At 43.8% G+C, this 16,862-nt stretch overlaps 1 protein-coding gene across 2 annotated transcripts in view; it reads left to right on the top strand.

Moving 5' to 3' along the window:
* The window catches only part of ST3GAL5 (ST3 beta-galactoside alpha-2,3-sialyltransferase 5), a 495,924-nt gene that overhangs the window by 224,841 nt on the left and 254,221 nt on the right, over positions 1 to 16,862 (top strand). For both annotated transcript variants that reach the window (XM_085642613.1, XM_085642614.1), the window contains exon 3: positions 10,969 to 11,037. In XM_085642613.1, coding sequence (XP_085498739.1) covers positions 10,991 to 11,037 — 47 coding nt within the window. In that variant the 5' untranslated portion in view covers positions 10,969 to 10,990. The remainder of the gene's footprint in view (positions 1 to 10,968; positions 11,038 to 16,862) is intronic.

Genomic DNA, 16,862 nt, shown 5'->3' with positions numbered 1-16,862 from the left:
GAAGGGGTCTCGGAGCTCCGTTAGGCAGCGGCCATTTAGTTTGGCTGCCAGCCACGCCCCCTCCAGATGCACAATATTAACTGACCAGAGAAAAGTAATTTCTAAAAACAGCCCAACTAACCAACCAAAAGCGGTGGGCGCATCCCCAATAGCCCATATACTGAATACAGCATGCCTCGCAGAGCACCGCATGTGCTGTTCAGGCTCATCCTAAAAATACATGTGGGACAATATCTACAAAAATCCGTTTTAACTATGAAAAACCAGTAAAATACAATGTTATAGTTTATTTTGCAGCAACATGTTACAAAGTTTGAGTACAAGTGTTTGCTCTCAAAACAATTCACCAAAAGCATAAGAAAGAAGTGCAAAACTCATGAACTTCACCAGATTATGTTCGGGGAATAAAATCCTAGCCCACCCTTAGTGCAGCCTGCGCTCCAGGTCATGCACTATTTGTTGAACAGCCTGTTCCCTGGTGGTAGAAGTCTGAGCTGCAAAGCACTTGAGACTAAGATGGCGCTATCTGTGTGCCAGTGCCTTTCTACTGACACCTGGTTATTTTTTCCAAATACGTGGTGGAGTTTCTTGCACATATGACGCATGTCACAGGCTTTCAAATGGTGCACCACGAGGTGCAAAGGAGGCTCACTAGTGGACCACTAGGATCAATGTGCTATATGTCTAGATCATTTCTCTTCTAGACACAGTATTGCAATATGCTCTGACTTTCTTGGCCTTCAAATAAGTGAGCATCTTGCTCCTTCTTGTGATTTTCTTCCCCTATGTCATCTTATGCAGTTTTTATATAGCCTGTATTGTCCAGTGACTTCATATCTCACTGCTGTGTGCTCATCATGTCTGCAGTTGTAGGGCTTGCCTGTGGACAGGCACTGGTCTCTTGTAATTGTGGTGTAAAGCGTTTGTATGGTATTCCCTATAAATGGCTTTCGTAAGGCATTGCCACCTTCCCGCTCACTCTGTGTATATTTGATGTGCGTTTGGGTTTTCTCTGTGGGCAAAGTGATGGCTGGTTGGTACCCACCAACTCTCTACTCGGCTTGAGGCTGAATAAGGATGCATGCGGGACTGCATCATCGAGAGCAGCAGCTCGTTTTACTCCGGGTGAGTGTGAATAGGTCGGTGCCGTCATGGACTGCTCTAGTGAATGACTGAGATTCCGAGGAAGGATGCTGTCGCTTTCTGTTCTACCATTTAAGCTACGTATTGAACGTTCATTCCTATTCCACGCTACGACTAATACATGCGTGGAGTCTGCAGCCATTGCAATCGTTTTATTATCTGGGAGCTCCCAGACCCAGGGAGAGTCGCGTGCATGCAGCGCGGGAGATGGTGAGTTTTCCGGTTCCAAAGGTCTACCTGCCTGCCTGCCTGCCAGAGAGGGCATCCAAGAGCCAGCTTAGTGCGATGGTTTTGTTTGTTTTCCCAGTTCCTTTTGCCAGACCTCATATTCACTGATTGCCAGACGCCTGAATAATCAGGGGACACAGTTTTGGGGAGACAACCGGGCTCAAAATGAACTAACTAAAGTTGTTGGCGGTTCACGTTTATGAACCAAGTAAAGTCGTTGAGAGCGAGGAGTCTCTGGTTCCAGTGACCAAGAGGTAAACTAACTGGATCCAGAAAGGTTTAGGACCGAGGTTTCCAAATCTGTCCAGAAGGGCCTGATCAATACCATATTTCAGACTGCACTGAAACTCATTTTTCAGAATTTGGCCTGAGAGTTTGAAACACTGAATGTGTTTTCTTTGTACTGGATTAGACTGTGTGACTGAAATAGTGGGCCTTTGAGGGACAAGGGAAACGGCCATGGTATTACACTGAAACATGCTCACTATTTATTATTAACAATGTAGATGTATCGTTTGCTAATCTTGTGTAAGACTCCTTTGGGGACTGGTGTACCAATATGCTTCTGTCCTCACTGTACTTGTTACTGTTACAGGATTAATGGTTTGGAAACTGAAAAATAACACTTAAATTCTGGAGAAAAAAAAGTTTGAACATCTGAGCACCCTGAAGCTACACCCCTTACTGGATGCTCTGATAAGCCGAGCAAGTCCCACTTTGGATTTAGTATTTACTTCTCACTGCCAAGTCCCCTGCCTGGCAGGTGTTCCTCTTGTGTGGGCAGATTTTGCTGACGTTTTTTAAAATTTCCCAGCGCACTTGCACATGTGAAGAACAAAAGTTGAGGTGAATTTTTTTCCAGCCTATCGGAGGTTCTTTTTCCTAGCTTATCCCATCCCAAATAATGCACCCCCACTTGATTGATTCAAGCATTCCATCCCTCACTGGTTTGTATACGTTATTGTGTCGCCCTAAGTGGGCCGGGTATACCCAGGCGTGGGTCCCATGCACACTGTGCTGGAATCAAGATATACCTGGCTGATGAGCCCATAACTAGAGCAAAACCGGGCTTGGGTTGCTTGTGTTCCGGTTCAGGGAGCATCTGGATAGGCAGTTCGGGCTGGACTGTTCTGATTGTAGTGGAGTCAAGACTGATTTGCATGTAGCTCTGTCCAAACTGAGGTGAGATGCTGTGCAAAAAGATGGATTGGGATGAGACCCGAGTATTGAACAGTGGCTGTTATTAGTTTTAGGATTCCATCTATCACGCTTTAGTATGCACCTAAGGTTAGAAGCAAATGCATTAAAAAGGAGCCTGCTCCCTGTTTCTCTCCAGAATTAGACATGAAAAAGATGCTGAGCATATCTTGCACATACCATACAAACCTGCATAAGATGTCAAATATAGATCTCTTTTCGTGCAGGGGACCTGTAGTGCTGAGATTGCATGCTGCAGTGAAAATTAGTATTTACAGTTGTTAATAAATTGACAGCTTCTGCTGCTAATTTGTTCTTAAAAAATTAATCATTTTTCAATCACTCTTCTAGCTTAATGGCTCACTTGAAATGCTATCTTTGAAGACCCTTTCTGTGTAGTCTTGGTACGCTCCCATCAATCTATTGCTTTTAAAAAAAATGTATAGCAGATTCAGTGGAACCTGCAAGTGCTAGACCTATTTAGATGACCCTACACAGGACGTCTGTGCCATGGCCTGAACAAATGTGACTGCATAAGCCCCACCATGAGGAAACTACACCGGCTCCCCTTGCCAGCCACACTTTCTTTAAAACCAGCCACATCACTAAAAAAGCCAAAATGACCGCCCCCCTCGCCTATTTGGCTGAGAAGCTACCATCTCCTTTGGTTCCCAGCCTCCTAGAGGCTAAGAAGTCAGGCCTTCTCCATCTATGTATCGGCCGGGCCCTGAAACACCTTTCCTGTATTCATAAAGACTGCTCCAATGTAGGAAGCAGCTGAAGATGCACCTCTGTAAAGAACACAGGCCACTTCTGCTCCCAGAGCTCTGCTAACTCTTCAGGCACTTGTTGCCTGTATCTATGTGTGTTGCCCTGTATAGCAGGTACGGGTCGGCGGAATTTGCGTAGTCGCGCTATGCAAAGCTCCGCGAAACGGTAAAAAATCGTTGCGAGCACACGGGATTGCTTGTTCCGCCCATTCGCGATACTTTTTTTCCTGTTCGCGAATGCCGTTTGTGTGCTTGGGGAACAATCTCGCGAACACGCATTTTGAAAGTGCGAACAAGCAAAAAATTCAGCGCAACACAGAATTATTGGCAATTCCGTGTTCTCCGTGGAATGCGAAATTACCCAAATTCTGCAAATTCCGCGAGCGGAACAGAATTTACCGCCCAGGCCTCATAGCAGCCCAGTGCTGTGCTAGAAGCTCCTCGCTGTCACCCAGTATAGTTACTGCTTCTTCAGCTGCTACCGTCCCCTTCAGAAAGGTTTTGTTTGAAGCCAGATGCTTGGTTATACTAACAGTCTGTCCGAGAAGATACCCATGAGTTATCCAACCTAAACACTATCCTAATCAGATTGGATGCTCCTATCGATACCACGTACAAGCAAGGAGGGGGGCAAGATTGGTCTTCTTTTATAGCGCCTACGTAATAGAATGCTTTACCATCATAATTGCATGACTTCTATTTACTGTTCGAAAGGAAGCCGAGTCATTGTCTGTTTGCCGCCTCATCTATTCATTTATTGCAATTGATTATACCCATTTAATCCAAGGTACTGTACACGCAACATAAGGTAAACATCGGTGCAAAAGCAAAAAAAACAAAAATCTATTTGCTATCATGTTACATAAGTAGCAGTGCAAGGTTGGTTAAGTGATTGAAGAAAAAGTACCTCGACTAACTTTTCTTTTGAGCGATGGAGTAGAATTGAGAGTCTGGGATTGGCGTACAAAGAAACAAAAGAGCATAACTGAATACATTTAATCAAAAGATGGGAAATGAAACGAGGAATGAAAGCAGAGGTTCGAGGCATGTGAGCTGCTGAATTTATAAGTTAGCATAGATCGCCGCCTAGTGTTGGGTCCGGATGGTTGCACTTTGTTGTTGTCCTGGAAGAGTCTTTTTGTAGTATCGCGATAGGGGACTCCTCCCCTGGACGACAGTGCGCATGGGCATCCTCCTCCATCTTCAGATTGTTTTTTTCTGCCATTGGGTTCGGATGTGTTCGATAACTTCGGATCGAAGTTAGATTATTTTTTAGTTAAAACAATTTTTTACTCGACGGTATTGTCTACGCTCGGTACCCTCTAAATTAATAGAATCATTTTCCAAGAATTTTGGTCGAATCGGGCCTTTTGAGCCTTTTCGACGCCATTTGGTCCATTAGTTAATGGAACGGACCCCTTTTAAAAAATGCCCTCAATGTGGGTCTAAGTTCCCACATAGCGATCATCATACAGTCTGCAATAGCTGCCTTTCTCCGGATCATCGAGAAGAAGATTGCTGAGCTTGTGCACAGTTCCGATCGAAGAAAACTATCCGGAACAGAAGAGCAATTCGAGAAAGCATGCAGAGATCTGTACCTGATCCCGAAGACATCTTTGAGGGCGATGCAGAGAGCGTGTTTTCGGAAGCAGACGATCCAGATGATCTCCAGATCGTGACGGTAGAGGATCAATCCGAATCAGACGATCCACTCACACCAGGTCAAAACGTGAGTACAAGCCCCGTCCCTCCACCCGAGAATAAAACCAAGGTCAAGACATCGCCAACCGGCCTTCGTCAAGACCAGCATAAGCGTTCGGAAGCCCCACCATCGAGTCCGGCTCCGAAAAAGTCACCGAAACCAAACAAAATTTCGGAAGCCCCACTACAAAGCTCGGCTCCGAAAAAGACTGTTAAATCAACTAGTGACTCGGTGCCGACAAGACCACCCCTTGACACTAAAAATACCTCAACACCGAAAAAATATACGGAACCGAGGCAAACGGCCGGCACCAGTGTCACCGAGCCGAAAAAGAGAATCATCGAACCAAAAACCCTTAAGGTCGACCCGAAGCCAACGAAAACTAAGGCTATCGAGGAAAAGGGTTCCGACCCAAAGAGTCGAGAACCAAAAGACATTAGTAAAAAGACTACCCAACCAAAGGCGATCCAACCAAAAAACATGGAACCAAAAAAGATTTGACCGGAAAGAGTCGAACCCAAACAAAAGATCGTCGAACCGAAACCCGTCGATCCGAAAAAAGGAAATAAAGACATTCCTTCGAAGCCGATCGATTCCGGCTCAAAAATTTCGGTGCCGAAACGCCAAAAAATACAGGAAACTCTATTTTTCCCAGATTCTCTCGATCCAAATCAATACAAGCTATCTATAGACCCACAAACAGGTCGTATAATAGCACATAAGAGGAAATTGGACACTGAAGCACCAACTCCAGTTCCAAGCAAGAAAAAGGACTCTGATACTTTTCCTTCTACACCTCTTATTCCCTCTCAGCATCCTTCTCCCCCCTTACCACACACACCTCCACAAAACACACATATGGAGGAGCAACACATTATTCCACCACAAGAAATACCTATGGAGGAAGATCAGGAAATACCTCTAGATGAGGAGGATTATTACATAGGCCCTGATGAGGAGGAGGCCCCACAAGATGACTGGCAAGACCCAGATTATGGGGCAGAACCATCAGACATGCCTACACCATTGCCATACCCAACTAAACCCTCTCCACCTGATGACACCATAGCTTTCCATCAGCTTGTAGAAAGAGCAGCTACATATTTTAAAGTAGACATGCATACTGACCCGGTGGAAGAAGATTTTCTATTTAATACCTTTAGCACAGTAGAAAAATCAGTACGTACTTTACCAATGCTTAAGGGGATGCTAAAACATGCTCCAGACATATTTAAAGACCCAGTGAGACAGAGAGTACTCAACCCAAGGTTAGACAAAAAGTATAGGCCTGCTCCTTCAGACCCAACCTATATCAAAGGGCAACTACCAATAGATTCCTCAGTGGTAGCAAATGCTAGGAAGAGAGCGAACTCCCAGACATCAGGGGAAGCACCACCACCTGATAAGGAGTCAAAGTTGTTAGATGCATCAGGCAAAAGGGTAGCCTCTCAAGCAGCAAATTCATGGGAGGATAGCAAATACACAAGCGCTACTAGCAAGATATGATAGAGCGCATTATGATCAATTAGAACAACTCATGCAACATCTTCCAGAAACCCATAAAAATCAAGCATATGATTTAATACAGGAAGGTAAAATCATAACAAATGCATCAATTAAGTGTGCATTGGATGCCGCAGACACGGCGTCAAGAACCATTAACACCAGTGTACTGCTTCGCAGACATGCATGGCTGCGTATCTCAGGCTTCAAACCAGAAGTGCAGAACGCCATTTTAAACCAGCCTCTGAACCAAGATGCACTATTTGGCCTACAAATAGATGACATCTTGGAAAAGATGAAAAAAGACACCGATACCGCAAAGTCAATGGGAGCTTTGCAGTTCCAGTCTAATCGGAGTTCTTTTCGTCGCTCCTCTTTTAGAAGACCGAGCAGAGGTCACACACCACAAACAGGGAACAACTACACCTCTCCCACACAAAATAATTTTGGAAGAGGGAACGCTAGGGGAAACTACAGAGGAAATAATACCAAGGGTAGAGGACGTAGAGGGAACAATACCCGACCCTCCTCGACCTCCCAATAGTGACTCTCACACACTACTCCCAGACCATATAACACCAGTCGGGGGCAGATTATCACAGTTCCTACCGGTCTGGCAATCCATCACCACAGACCAATGGGTAATACAAATTATCCAATATGGCTATTGCCTAGAACTAACTTCTACCCCACCCAACATACCACCCAAACACCGACCAATGTCAAAAGAACACACAACACTACTTCTGCAAGAAGTAAAGTCAATGCTAGAAAAGAATTCAATAGAACAGGTACCATTGCAACAACAAGGGACAGGAGTATACTCACTATACTTCCTTATTCCCAAAAAAGACGGGTCTCTCAGGCCAATACTAGACCTCAGACCCCTCAACGCATACATACACTCGGATCACTTCCATATGGTCACGCTGCAACAAGTACTCCCGTTATTACAACAAGGAGACTTTCTAGCTACACTAGACCTCAAAGACGCATACTTCCACATTCCAATACATCCAGCACACAGGAAATATCTCAGATTCACAGTGGAAGGCAAACATTATCAATTCAAAGTACTACCCTTCGGAGTCACTACAGCACCAAGGGTATTTACCAAGTGCTTAGCAGTAGTAGCAGCACACCTCAGAAGGGAACACATACATTTGTACCCCTATCTGGACGATTGGCTAATAAAGGCAAACACATACAAACAGTGTGCAAGCCATATCAACAGGACTATTCACCTCTTACACGATCTAGGGTTCACTATAAACTACCTCAAATCCCATCTACAACCCTCCCACGTACAACAGTACTTAGGGGCAACAATAGACACAACCAAAGGCAGAGCTTACCCAAACCCAGTCAGGGTTGCCAGTATAAAATCACTACTACAAAGATTTCAACCACAACACTCACTCACAGCCAGAGTGTTTATGCAACTGATAGGCATGATGGCCTCATGCATATTTATAGTTCCATATGCTCGTCTGCGAATGCGTCCCCTTCAAGAGTGCCTAGCACGTCAGTGGAACCAAGCTCAGGGACAATTAAACAACCTAGTGTTGGTAGACAGTCGCACGCATCACTCTATGCAGTGGTGGAACACAAACAACATTTCCAAGGGGCGACTGTTCCAAGAGCCAGTTCCACAAATTCAGTTAACAGCAGACGCATCACAGACAGGGTGGGGAGCCCATCTACTTCAACACACTGTTCAAGGACTTTGGTCACAGGAACAAAAGAAATTCCATATCAATTATCTAGAACTCCTGGCAATATTCCTGGCACTAAAAGCGTTCCAGAAACATATAGTCAACAAGGTGGTATTAATCCGGACGGACAATATCACAGCGCTGTATTATATACAAAAATAGGGGGGGGACACACTCTCCACAACTCTCTCGCCTAGCACAGAGCATTTGGAAATGGGCCATTCCTCAGAACATTTACCTCCTAGCGGAACATCTCCCAGGAACACAAAACCAACTAGCAGATCTTTTAAGCAGATACAGTCAACAAGTACACGAGTGGGAAATTCATCCACAGGTACTGCAACCGTTCTTCCAACAATGGGGGCATCCAGAGATAGATCTCTTTGCCACACACGAGAACGCAAAATGCCCCTCCTTCGCCGCCAGATACCCGCACCCTCAGTCGGAAGGCAATGCGATATGGATGACCTGGTCAGGCAGATTTGCGTACGCTTTTCCCCCAACACCAATGATTTCATTAGTGGTACGCAAGCTCGCACAAGAATCACTAAAAATGATTCTAGTTGCGCCCACATGGGCAAGACAACCTTGGTACACAACGCTTCTAGAACTATCAGTAGTCCCACATCAGAGACTACAACTAACTCCAACACTCCTTACACAGAACCATGGAGAGATAAGGCATCCAGACCCAGCACAAATGAACCTAGCGATTTGGCTCCTGAAATCCTAAAATTTGGATACCTTAAACTGCCTCCAGAATGTATGAATATAATTACAGAGGCTAGACGCCCCACTACCAGAGCCTGCTACGCAGCTAAATGGAAGAGATTTGTGATATACTGTAAAAACAACAACATAAATCCTCTAGATGCTTCCATACAAAATTTGATTTGCTATTTGCTACATCTACATACATGTAACCTTGCATATACGTCTATAAGGTTACATCTAGCGGCTATTGCAGCCTACCTGCAAAACAGACAGCACCTGTCTCTATTCAAGATACCAGCTATTAAAGCCTTCATGGAGGGCTTAAAAAGGGTAATCGCACCTAAAATTCCACCTGCTCCACAGTGGAATTTAAACAGTTTTAACAAGACTCATGGGACCACCCTTCGAACCATTGCATTCATGTGAGATACAATTCGTAACATGGAAAGTGGCTTTTCTTATTGCAATTACTTCACTTAAAAGAGTAAGTGAATTGCAAGCCTTAACAATACAGGAACCATTTCTGCAAATACACAACAACAAAGTAGTCCTCAGAACAAATCCAAAATTTTTACCTTAGGTAATATCCACCTTTCACATGAACCAATCAATAGAATTACCTGTATTCTTCCAAAAGCCACAAACAGTAGCTGAAAGAGCACTACACACACTAGATGTTAGACGTGCACTACTGTATTATATAGACAGAACAAAATCCTTCAGGAAAACCAAACCATTGTTTGTAGATTTTGCACCACCACACAAAGGCAATGCAATATCAAAGATAGGAATTGCTAGATGGATAGTGAAATGCATTCAAATATGCTATCACAAAGCTAAAAGAACATTAACAGTTCCCCCAAAAGCACACTCTACTAGGAAGATGGGGGCATCTATAGCATTCCTAGGGAACATCCCAATAGAAGAAATCTGTAAGGCAGCAACATGGTCTACCATACACACCTTCACTAAACACTACTGTGTTGATGTGCAAGCCAAGCAGCAAGCTGCAGTAGGCCAGGCTGTTCCTTAAACGCTTTTTCAAACTGTTGCAACTAACACTGGTAACCACCAATAGAGGAGATACTGCTATACAGTCTATGCTAACTTATAAATTCAGCAGCTCACATGCCTCGAACTGTAAATGCTACTTACCAGTATGCATCTGTTCTTGGCATGTAGAGCTGCTGCATTTATAATCCCTCCCTCCTCCCTGGTTCCAGTGACAGTTTCAGCATAATCTTAATTAGATACATTTACATGGACATCCCTCTATATTTTCCTTACTTACTCCATCTTTGCCACCAACGGCGAAAAAACAATCTGAAGATGGAGGAGGATGCCCATGCGCACTGTCGTCCAGGGGAGGAGTCCCCTATCGCGATACTACAAAAAGACTCTTCCAGGACAACAACAAAGTGCAACCATCCGGACCCAACACTAGGCGGCGATCTATGCTAACTTATAAATGCAGCAGCTCTACATGCCAAGAACAGATGCATACTGGTAAGTAGCATGTACATTATCTGGAGAGCTGCCAAGGACAGGGAAGAGGTGAAATTGATACGAAAGGGAGAAGACTAAGAATAACCCAAAATTCTACATCCTCAAAGCGGAATATCAGATTCTGTTGACTTACCGATGCCTAGTTACAGGCACTTGTACTACTCAAAAACTTGCACCAATAGGTCCCTGTAGTATGTTGAATGAACTAAACCCAGAATTAAAGTCGCTGAGGTATAAGATTATGGAATTCTTAAGATATCAAGATGTAGAACTGCAAAAGGTAATAACCTATTTCACTTTGTTGTCCAAGACCGATGATTTCTGGTGAAAATGTGCATGGGATGTGGTTGGCAGTTTCTGTGTTCTAAATCACAGCTCCATAAAAACGCTTAGCCTTGAGCAGTACGGAATGATTATTAATAAAAACAGGTCATCATGTTAGCACTTGGACACACTTCTTTACTAACAGTGACTTGTTTGTTCTCTGCAGGGCATTTTGATCGTGTAGATAGATGCCGAAAATGAAAAGGCCCAGCTGTATTTTCAGAATTGCTTCGAGGTAAGTTTCATTTCAGTTCTAGGTTGTAATAGTATGTATTCCCTTTGCCAGTCCCATCTTGTATGCACCGCAAAATTCGGAAAATATGTATGCTTAGAAAACAAGGAAAAATACAACACGGGTTTTACATTGCGGTAGTAGAATGCTTTACCATTTGAGTGGCATATGAAGTCTCTCTTCAGTCCAGAAGGAAACTGGAGACATGGCCTCTCTGCGGTCGTATTTATTAATTCTTAGTAATTGATTATACCAATTTAATCCAAAATGCCGTACGGACCACATAAGATAAGAAATCAATGGGAAAAAAACAATTTACTATGATTTTCTATAAATAGCAGAGCACGGTTGTTGATCGTTCAAGAAAAAGGACCTCTTAGTTTTCTGGATTAGGAAAAAAAAAAAGATGGAACCGAATTGGAGCTATAGCGCATAATTAGGAGTGGGGGTCTAGAAATGTAACACATTTAAACACAAGTCCGAGACATTACACGAGAAACGAAAGCAGAGGTATGTGGCGGAGTTGCGAAGGATGGGAAGAGAGGTGAAATTGATACGAAAGTGATCATAGAGGACTAACACAGGGATTTTAAAGGACATGAAGCAAAACAGTAATATATTTTAGGAAAAATCCAACAAGTACCTTGCATCTTGTTACATGGGTAAAATGACTGCTCAGTTCAAAGTTTTCATGTTCAGAATAAGGATTAGCATGCTAAATTCGAATTATTGCCCCAAGTTCTGTGCATTTTTCAGTTTTCCAACTATTTTTCCCTCCGGAAATTTAGCCAGGTATTACCTGGCGAAAGGCACACTGTGAAACATAGCAGGTGGCAAATCTGAAAATACAGACATAGGTTGGGAACATTGCTTGCTCCTATTCTTGTATTTCCTGTTCACTCAAATCAGTAAAATTGCACAATTGAACCTTAAATGACCTCATTGTTCAAAGTCTTGTTTCATTTAAATAGTTCTAATATCCTAAGGATTTTTTTTCAGAGATTAGTGAAAGAAATATTTTTAATGGTATTTGACTTATCGTTTTTACGTCTTGCGTGCGCATGGCTGGCAGCGCATGCGCTGCTTGCCTCGCGAGATTTATTGTTGATAAGGACTTTCAGGAGAGGGCTTTAATCCCCACCCCTCATTTCCATTGGCTGGCCTCTCCGTTTATGCTAAACGGTGGCCTGCCATTGGAAATGAGGGTTTTCTGTAGACGCCCTTTCGCCTCCAAGCCGGACTGGAGGCCTGCTTTGCGTCTGTCGCAAAGCACTTTCTTATCTTTATGGGGCCATGTGTTTCTAATTTGAAACACATGGCCCCATAAAGACATGAGGTCGAGGCTGGTTTTAACATCGCGCTTTCAGTTTCACTTAAAGTGAAAGCGCGATGCTAAAATAAATACACTGCTGTGTGTGTGATTGGGACAGCGTGTTCTTTTTTTAGTACGCTCAACAATGCAACACATTTGGCAAAATATTGATCTGTGCTCCACCCGTTAGGCCCGTGGACAGCTCGCCTCTTCTTGGTGCGTGAACCGGCCAATGAAAACTGGTTTGCTAAACCAAGTCGCTTCCACTTGTGCCAAAGGCCCGATTTCAGCACTGTTTACAGAGACAACCCACTATCCCCAGGGCAAGATCCTGTAGACAGAATCCATCAATAATGCATGGGTGTACAAGAGCTTGCCTTTGCAAGCCTACCTGCGCTAACCTATTTATTTACCTTGTGTGCTTATTATCACACTTGCTGCGTACACAGAGAACCAGGCGCCTCTTGTTAGCAAAGCACAAACCTGGCTGCTGCTCCTACTTGACACACACAATTGTATTTTATTTCATGTTTAATTGTTCAACAATGCTGGCGCTGATTTATAATCGGCTATCGAGCTCTCCATCTGCTTCCACCTATGGACAGTGCTGCTGTTTTATTGATCGCTGCTTTCATTATTTCAAAGTGTTAGCACGTAAAGCAGAAAGTAGTTTGTGTGCCCTCCATGAGTCCGTGTGTGTGCAAAATGTGGGTGTGTCAGCGTATGTGTAAGCATGAGTCCGTGTGTGTGAGGTTGTGGGTGCATGCATGAGCGCGTCGTTGTGTGTATGTGCAAGAATAAGTTAGCTTGTGTGTAAGTATGAGTGTGTGCATAAGTGTCTCAGTGTGTGATTAAGTGGTGGGTGTGAGTGTCGCCTGTGTGCAAGTTGTGTGTGTCAGCGTGCGTATAAGCACGAGTTAGTGTGTGCACAAGTTGTGTGTCAGCTTGTTTGTTCTCTCCCCATCCCCTCCGAGATCGCTGTCCTTTCGCGGGCACTAATTGGATAACTCCTTGTGCTTAACGGTAACTACCCTTAGCAATACACGTATCCAAAGCCCACATGAACATGTCCAGTTGCGGCCATGTTTAAGAAGGGCTGTAAGCGCCAGGATCTCAACACCGCCCATAGGGCATTATCTGTTTACATGCAGCGCTTAGAAAAGGCACATATGCGATATGTAGCGCTATGTGAAAAGCGAATACTTCAATAAGCAAGCCAGTAGAGTCCACGTGTAAACAAACTTAAAGATGTAGTAAATGCATTCCTATTTTCGTCGAAAGATGACCTGCCTGCTGAGGAGACGGATGTGTCCATGAGACCCGTCAGTTTTGTGGTCTCCGGCACAGGACAGCCTATGGTTGGGGCAGACAGTCACCGTCCTTACTTCTGCTGCAGGATCTCGCGCCAAACACCCCTGAGTGTGATATCTTTTACTGGAGTCATTGAAAATGAAGCAACAACTATCTGTTTGCAACTCTGTGGGAAATGTTTTTGGGACGTTTTAAGGGAAGCGATTTACAAGAGGGAACAAGAGCACGTCCCATATTTTGCTTAAAATCTCTTCGACAGTTGTATGATTCGATAGCTGAGAAAAAGAAATTGATTTTGATTCAGGAGTTGTGACTGAAAAACGTCGGAACTGTGACTGCCACTCAGATAGGTCTCAGCCTTCCACCCCTAGTTCTTTTAATGTCTACCGTCTAATCTCAGCACTCCGACGTAACTGAATGGCTCCGCGTTGCGCTTACAAAAACTTTAAATAACTTAGGTTCCACCCAAATGAGGCGAGCACTTCAGCTCCCGATACCCACAAAACCGGAGAGCTGTTCTTCAATAGGACGTTTATTATGAAAAAAAAATTGTCTGTACAACTGTTAACTTTTTCCATTATGGGAAGTTTCTAATCTATATTTTTCGATCTTAATAATATAAAGATGTCCGAAGCAAGTTTTATTAACAACGGTGACTCTGTTAAACTTTTAGCTGCTCGCTTGCTTCACTTGTTTTTTTCTATTAAATCCCATAATTGATCCCGCTTCATTCATAATCCCTAAACTTTTAGCTGCTCGCTTGCTTCACTTGTTTTTTTCTATTAAATCCCATAATTGATCCCGCTTCATTCATAATCCCTAGTCATTAAAATACTGAAAATCCTGCATTATTACCTCTCATCGGTGCAGTATGTGGGCGCATTTCCAAGAGATTGGTGTTTATAGTCGTATGAACATCGGTCACTCTTTTAATGCCACCACTTTCCTCACAGGTTTTAAAAATTACTTATTTATAAATTGCTTCACACCGTACATGTGCCGCATCAAAGCCCTATGTTCCTATTTTCCTATTAGCGCTGCGAGGCCACACCACTGGCAGAATGTACGCTATATAAGCACGTGTATTCGAAAACTACCGACTATAATATTACTTGGAATTGACCCCTCTTGTTGTTCCCTGGCATCAGTAGTCTAGCTGATCTCACGGGGAGAAGGGGTAGGCAGGAGAGGGTGCGGGCACAAGACTTTTTTTAATGGAGTGTGGCACTTACCCATGCCTGGAGGCCCACTAAACAAGCATTTGCAATGCAATATGTTTCGCGTTTACGCAAGTTTAAGCTATTGGCATTGTAAATGACAATGCCTTATTTTATGTTTTCAAAATTAAAACAAAAATAAAATACATTGTTATTTGCAATGTCAATAGCTCAAACTCGGGTAAATGCGAGACCTATTGCATTGCAAATGCTTGTTTAACATGGGTTGCTTTTCAGCATTTCTTTTGAAAGTATAGGGCATGTATGGACAAGGCTACGTGTCAAATTTTTGTATGCATCTCATCTTGCAATGCAGCTTGAGAATCCTTCTTGCTGTGTTTTTTCATTTTTTCATGTCATATTGATATATAGTATATAAAATAAAGCTGCATGTGATCTTAGCACAGAGGTTCTGTGGAAATATTGCGCAATTTCGCTGTTTGTGCAGGAGGCTCAGAGTCCGATTAGTCAGCAGGAGGCTCAGAGTCCGGTTAGTCAGCATGACCTCTACGTGAAGTATTTGTAGGCTTATATGATCCTAATAATTCTAGATGAAGGCTTTTTAACTTGTTAACGTAATTCATTATAGAGTACATTAAGCTGACTGGCTCTCTGGTGCAGGAGAGATCCTTGCCAGCTGTAAAGTGCTGTTCATCCATCTAGTGCAGCTTTCGTTCTTGCTTAGGAAGCTCCTCTGAGAACCTCTAGAACTTTGATCTTGGCTTAATTTTCACTGATTATAACTCACTGATATATATATATAAACAAATGTATATGGGTAGGTGTTCACGAGAAGCATGTTATCCACCAAGAGGATAGTGATCTGATGGCTAATAAAAACAAAGCTCAAGTATGCGTTCATTTGAACCCAGAAGTGGAAAACCTCCTCCTCTTGGTACTCCACCATTGACAAATTTTTGTTGGATATACCCGCTGCTCCCACCTCTTTTCTTCCTCACTTAAGATACCTGGATACACAAGCAAAGTAGGGGGGAACGGAGCGGTAATGGGGCAGCCATAAATGGCATACACAACAAAGGCCCATTGCCAGCAGTATTTGTTCCAGTTTACTTGGGTATGTAGAGACCTGGGGAAGCGGTTTAAGGAGACTACAGCTAGAATATAATGTTGCGTTTGTTGGTGGTTCATGGAATCTGTGTATGATGACAAGAACAGTGTCACCTAAGAATTATTTTTTATATTGACTAATTCTACTTGAAGACTGCTTTCTGTAGTAGATGGATTGCTGTGATCCATTTGAAAGGTTTTCTTTTGGAGTGGCTGGAATTTCATCTAGGAATCCCATCTTCAAGACCTGTACCACCAGTCACTGCTCGATGTTGGTGATGGACCTTGTTTGCCTCTGGTGCCTCTAGCGTGACCACAATGTGAAGACTTGTCAACTGTCATGAAATTAATCTATAGGCCTTAAGGGAGCATTCCCTCAAGCTCCAGGCGGCTCGACATGTGACGCTCTCGATTCCAGTTGAGAGGAATGTCCCTAGATCAGTTGTGGAGCCCAAAATCTTCGTCGCACTCATAAGTCGTCCCTTCACTCTGGTAGGTTCCACTACAGGAAAAAGAGTAAGAAGTCGATGAGGCTACAACTTCCCCATGTCCGTCGGCCAACGAGATGAGGGAGCTTTGCCATTCGAAGCCTGGCCCCATGGTTGAACCACCGCTTGGGCTGGCTCCGTGCTTCCTCAAATTTCCTGGAGCAGGAGCGATCACCGCTCAACTCCAAGATTTTTCTGAGGCCATGCTTGAGCTGCCTGTTCCTGCCAACGTGCCTTTGGGCCCCGGAGGTTTGTGAGGGTCTCCTGCTTTATCTACACAGGCGGATCGGGCATTGGTGCTTCTCAGGCCCTTTGGATCCACGGATGGATACAGACCTATGCCAATCATACCATCTCGAGCTTCCATTGCATCAGTTCAAACGCCGACGGCCACACCCCCATTCTGATTCCTGACTCAGCAATGGACCCGGA

Source organism: Triturus cristatus, chromosome 2_2 (genome assembly GCF_964204655.1).
Source record: "Triturus cristatus chromosome 2_2, aTriCri1.1, whole genome shotgun sequence".
Taxonomy (NCBI): Eukaryota; Metazoa; Chordata; class Amphibia; order Caudata; family Salamandridae; genus Triturus; species Triturus cristatus.
Note: the sequence above shows the minus strand (reverse complement) of the source record. Positions and strands in the feature narration are given on the sequence as shown.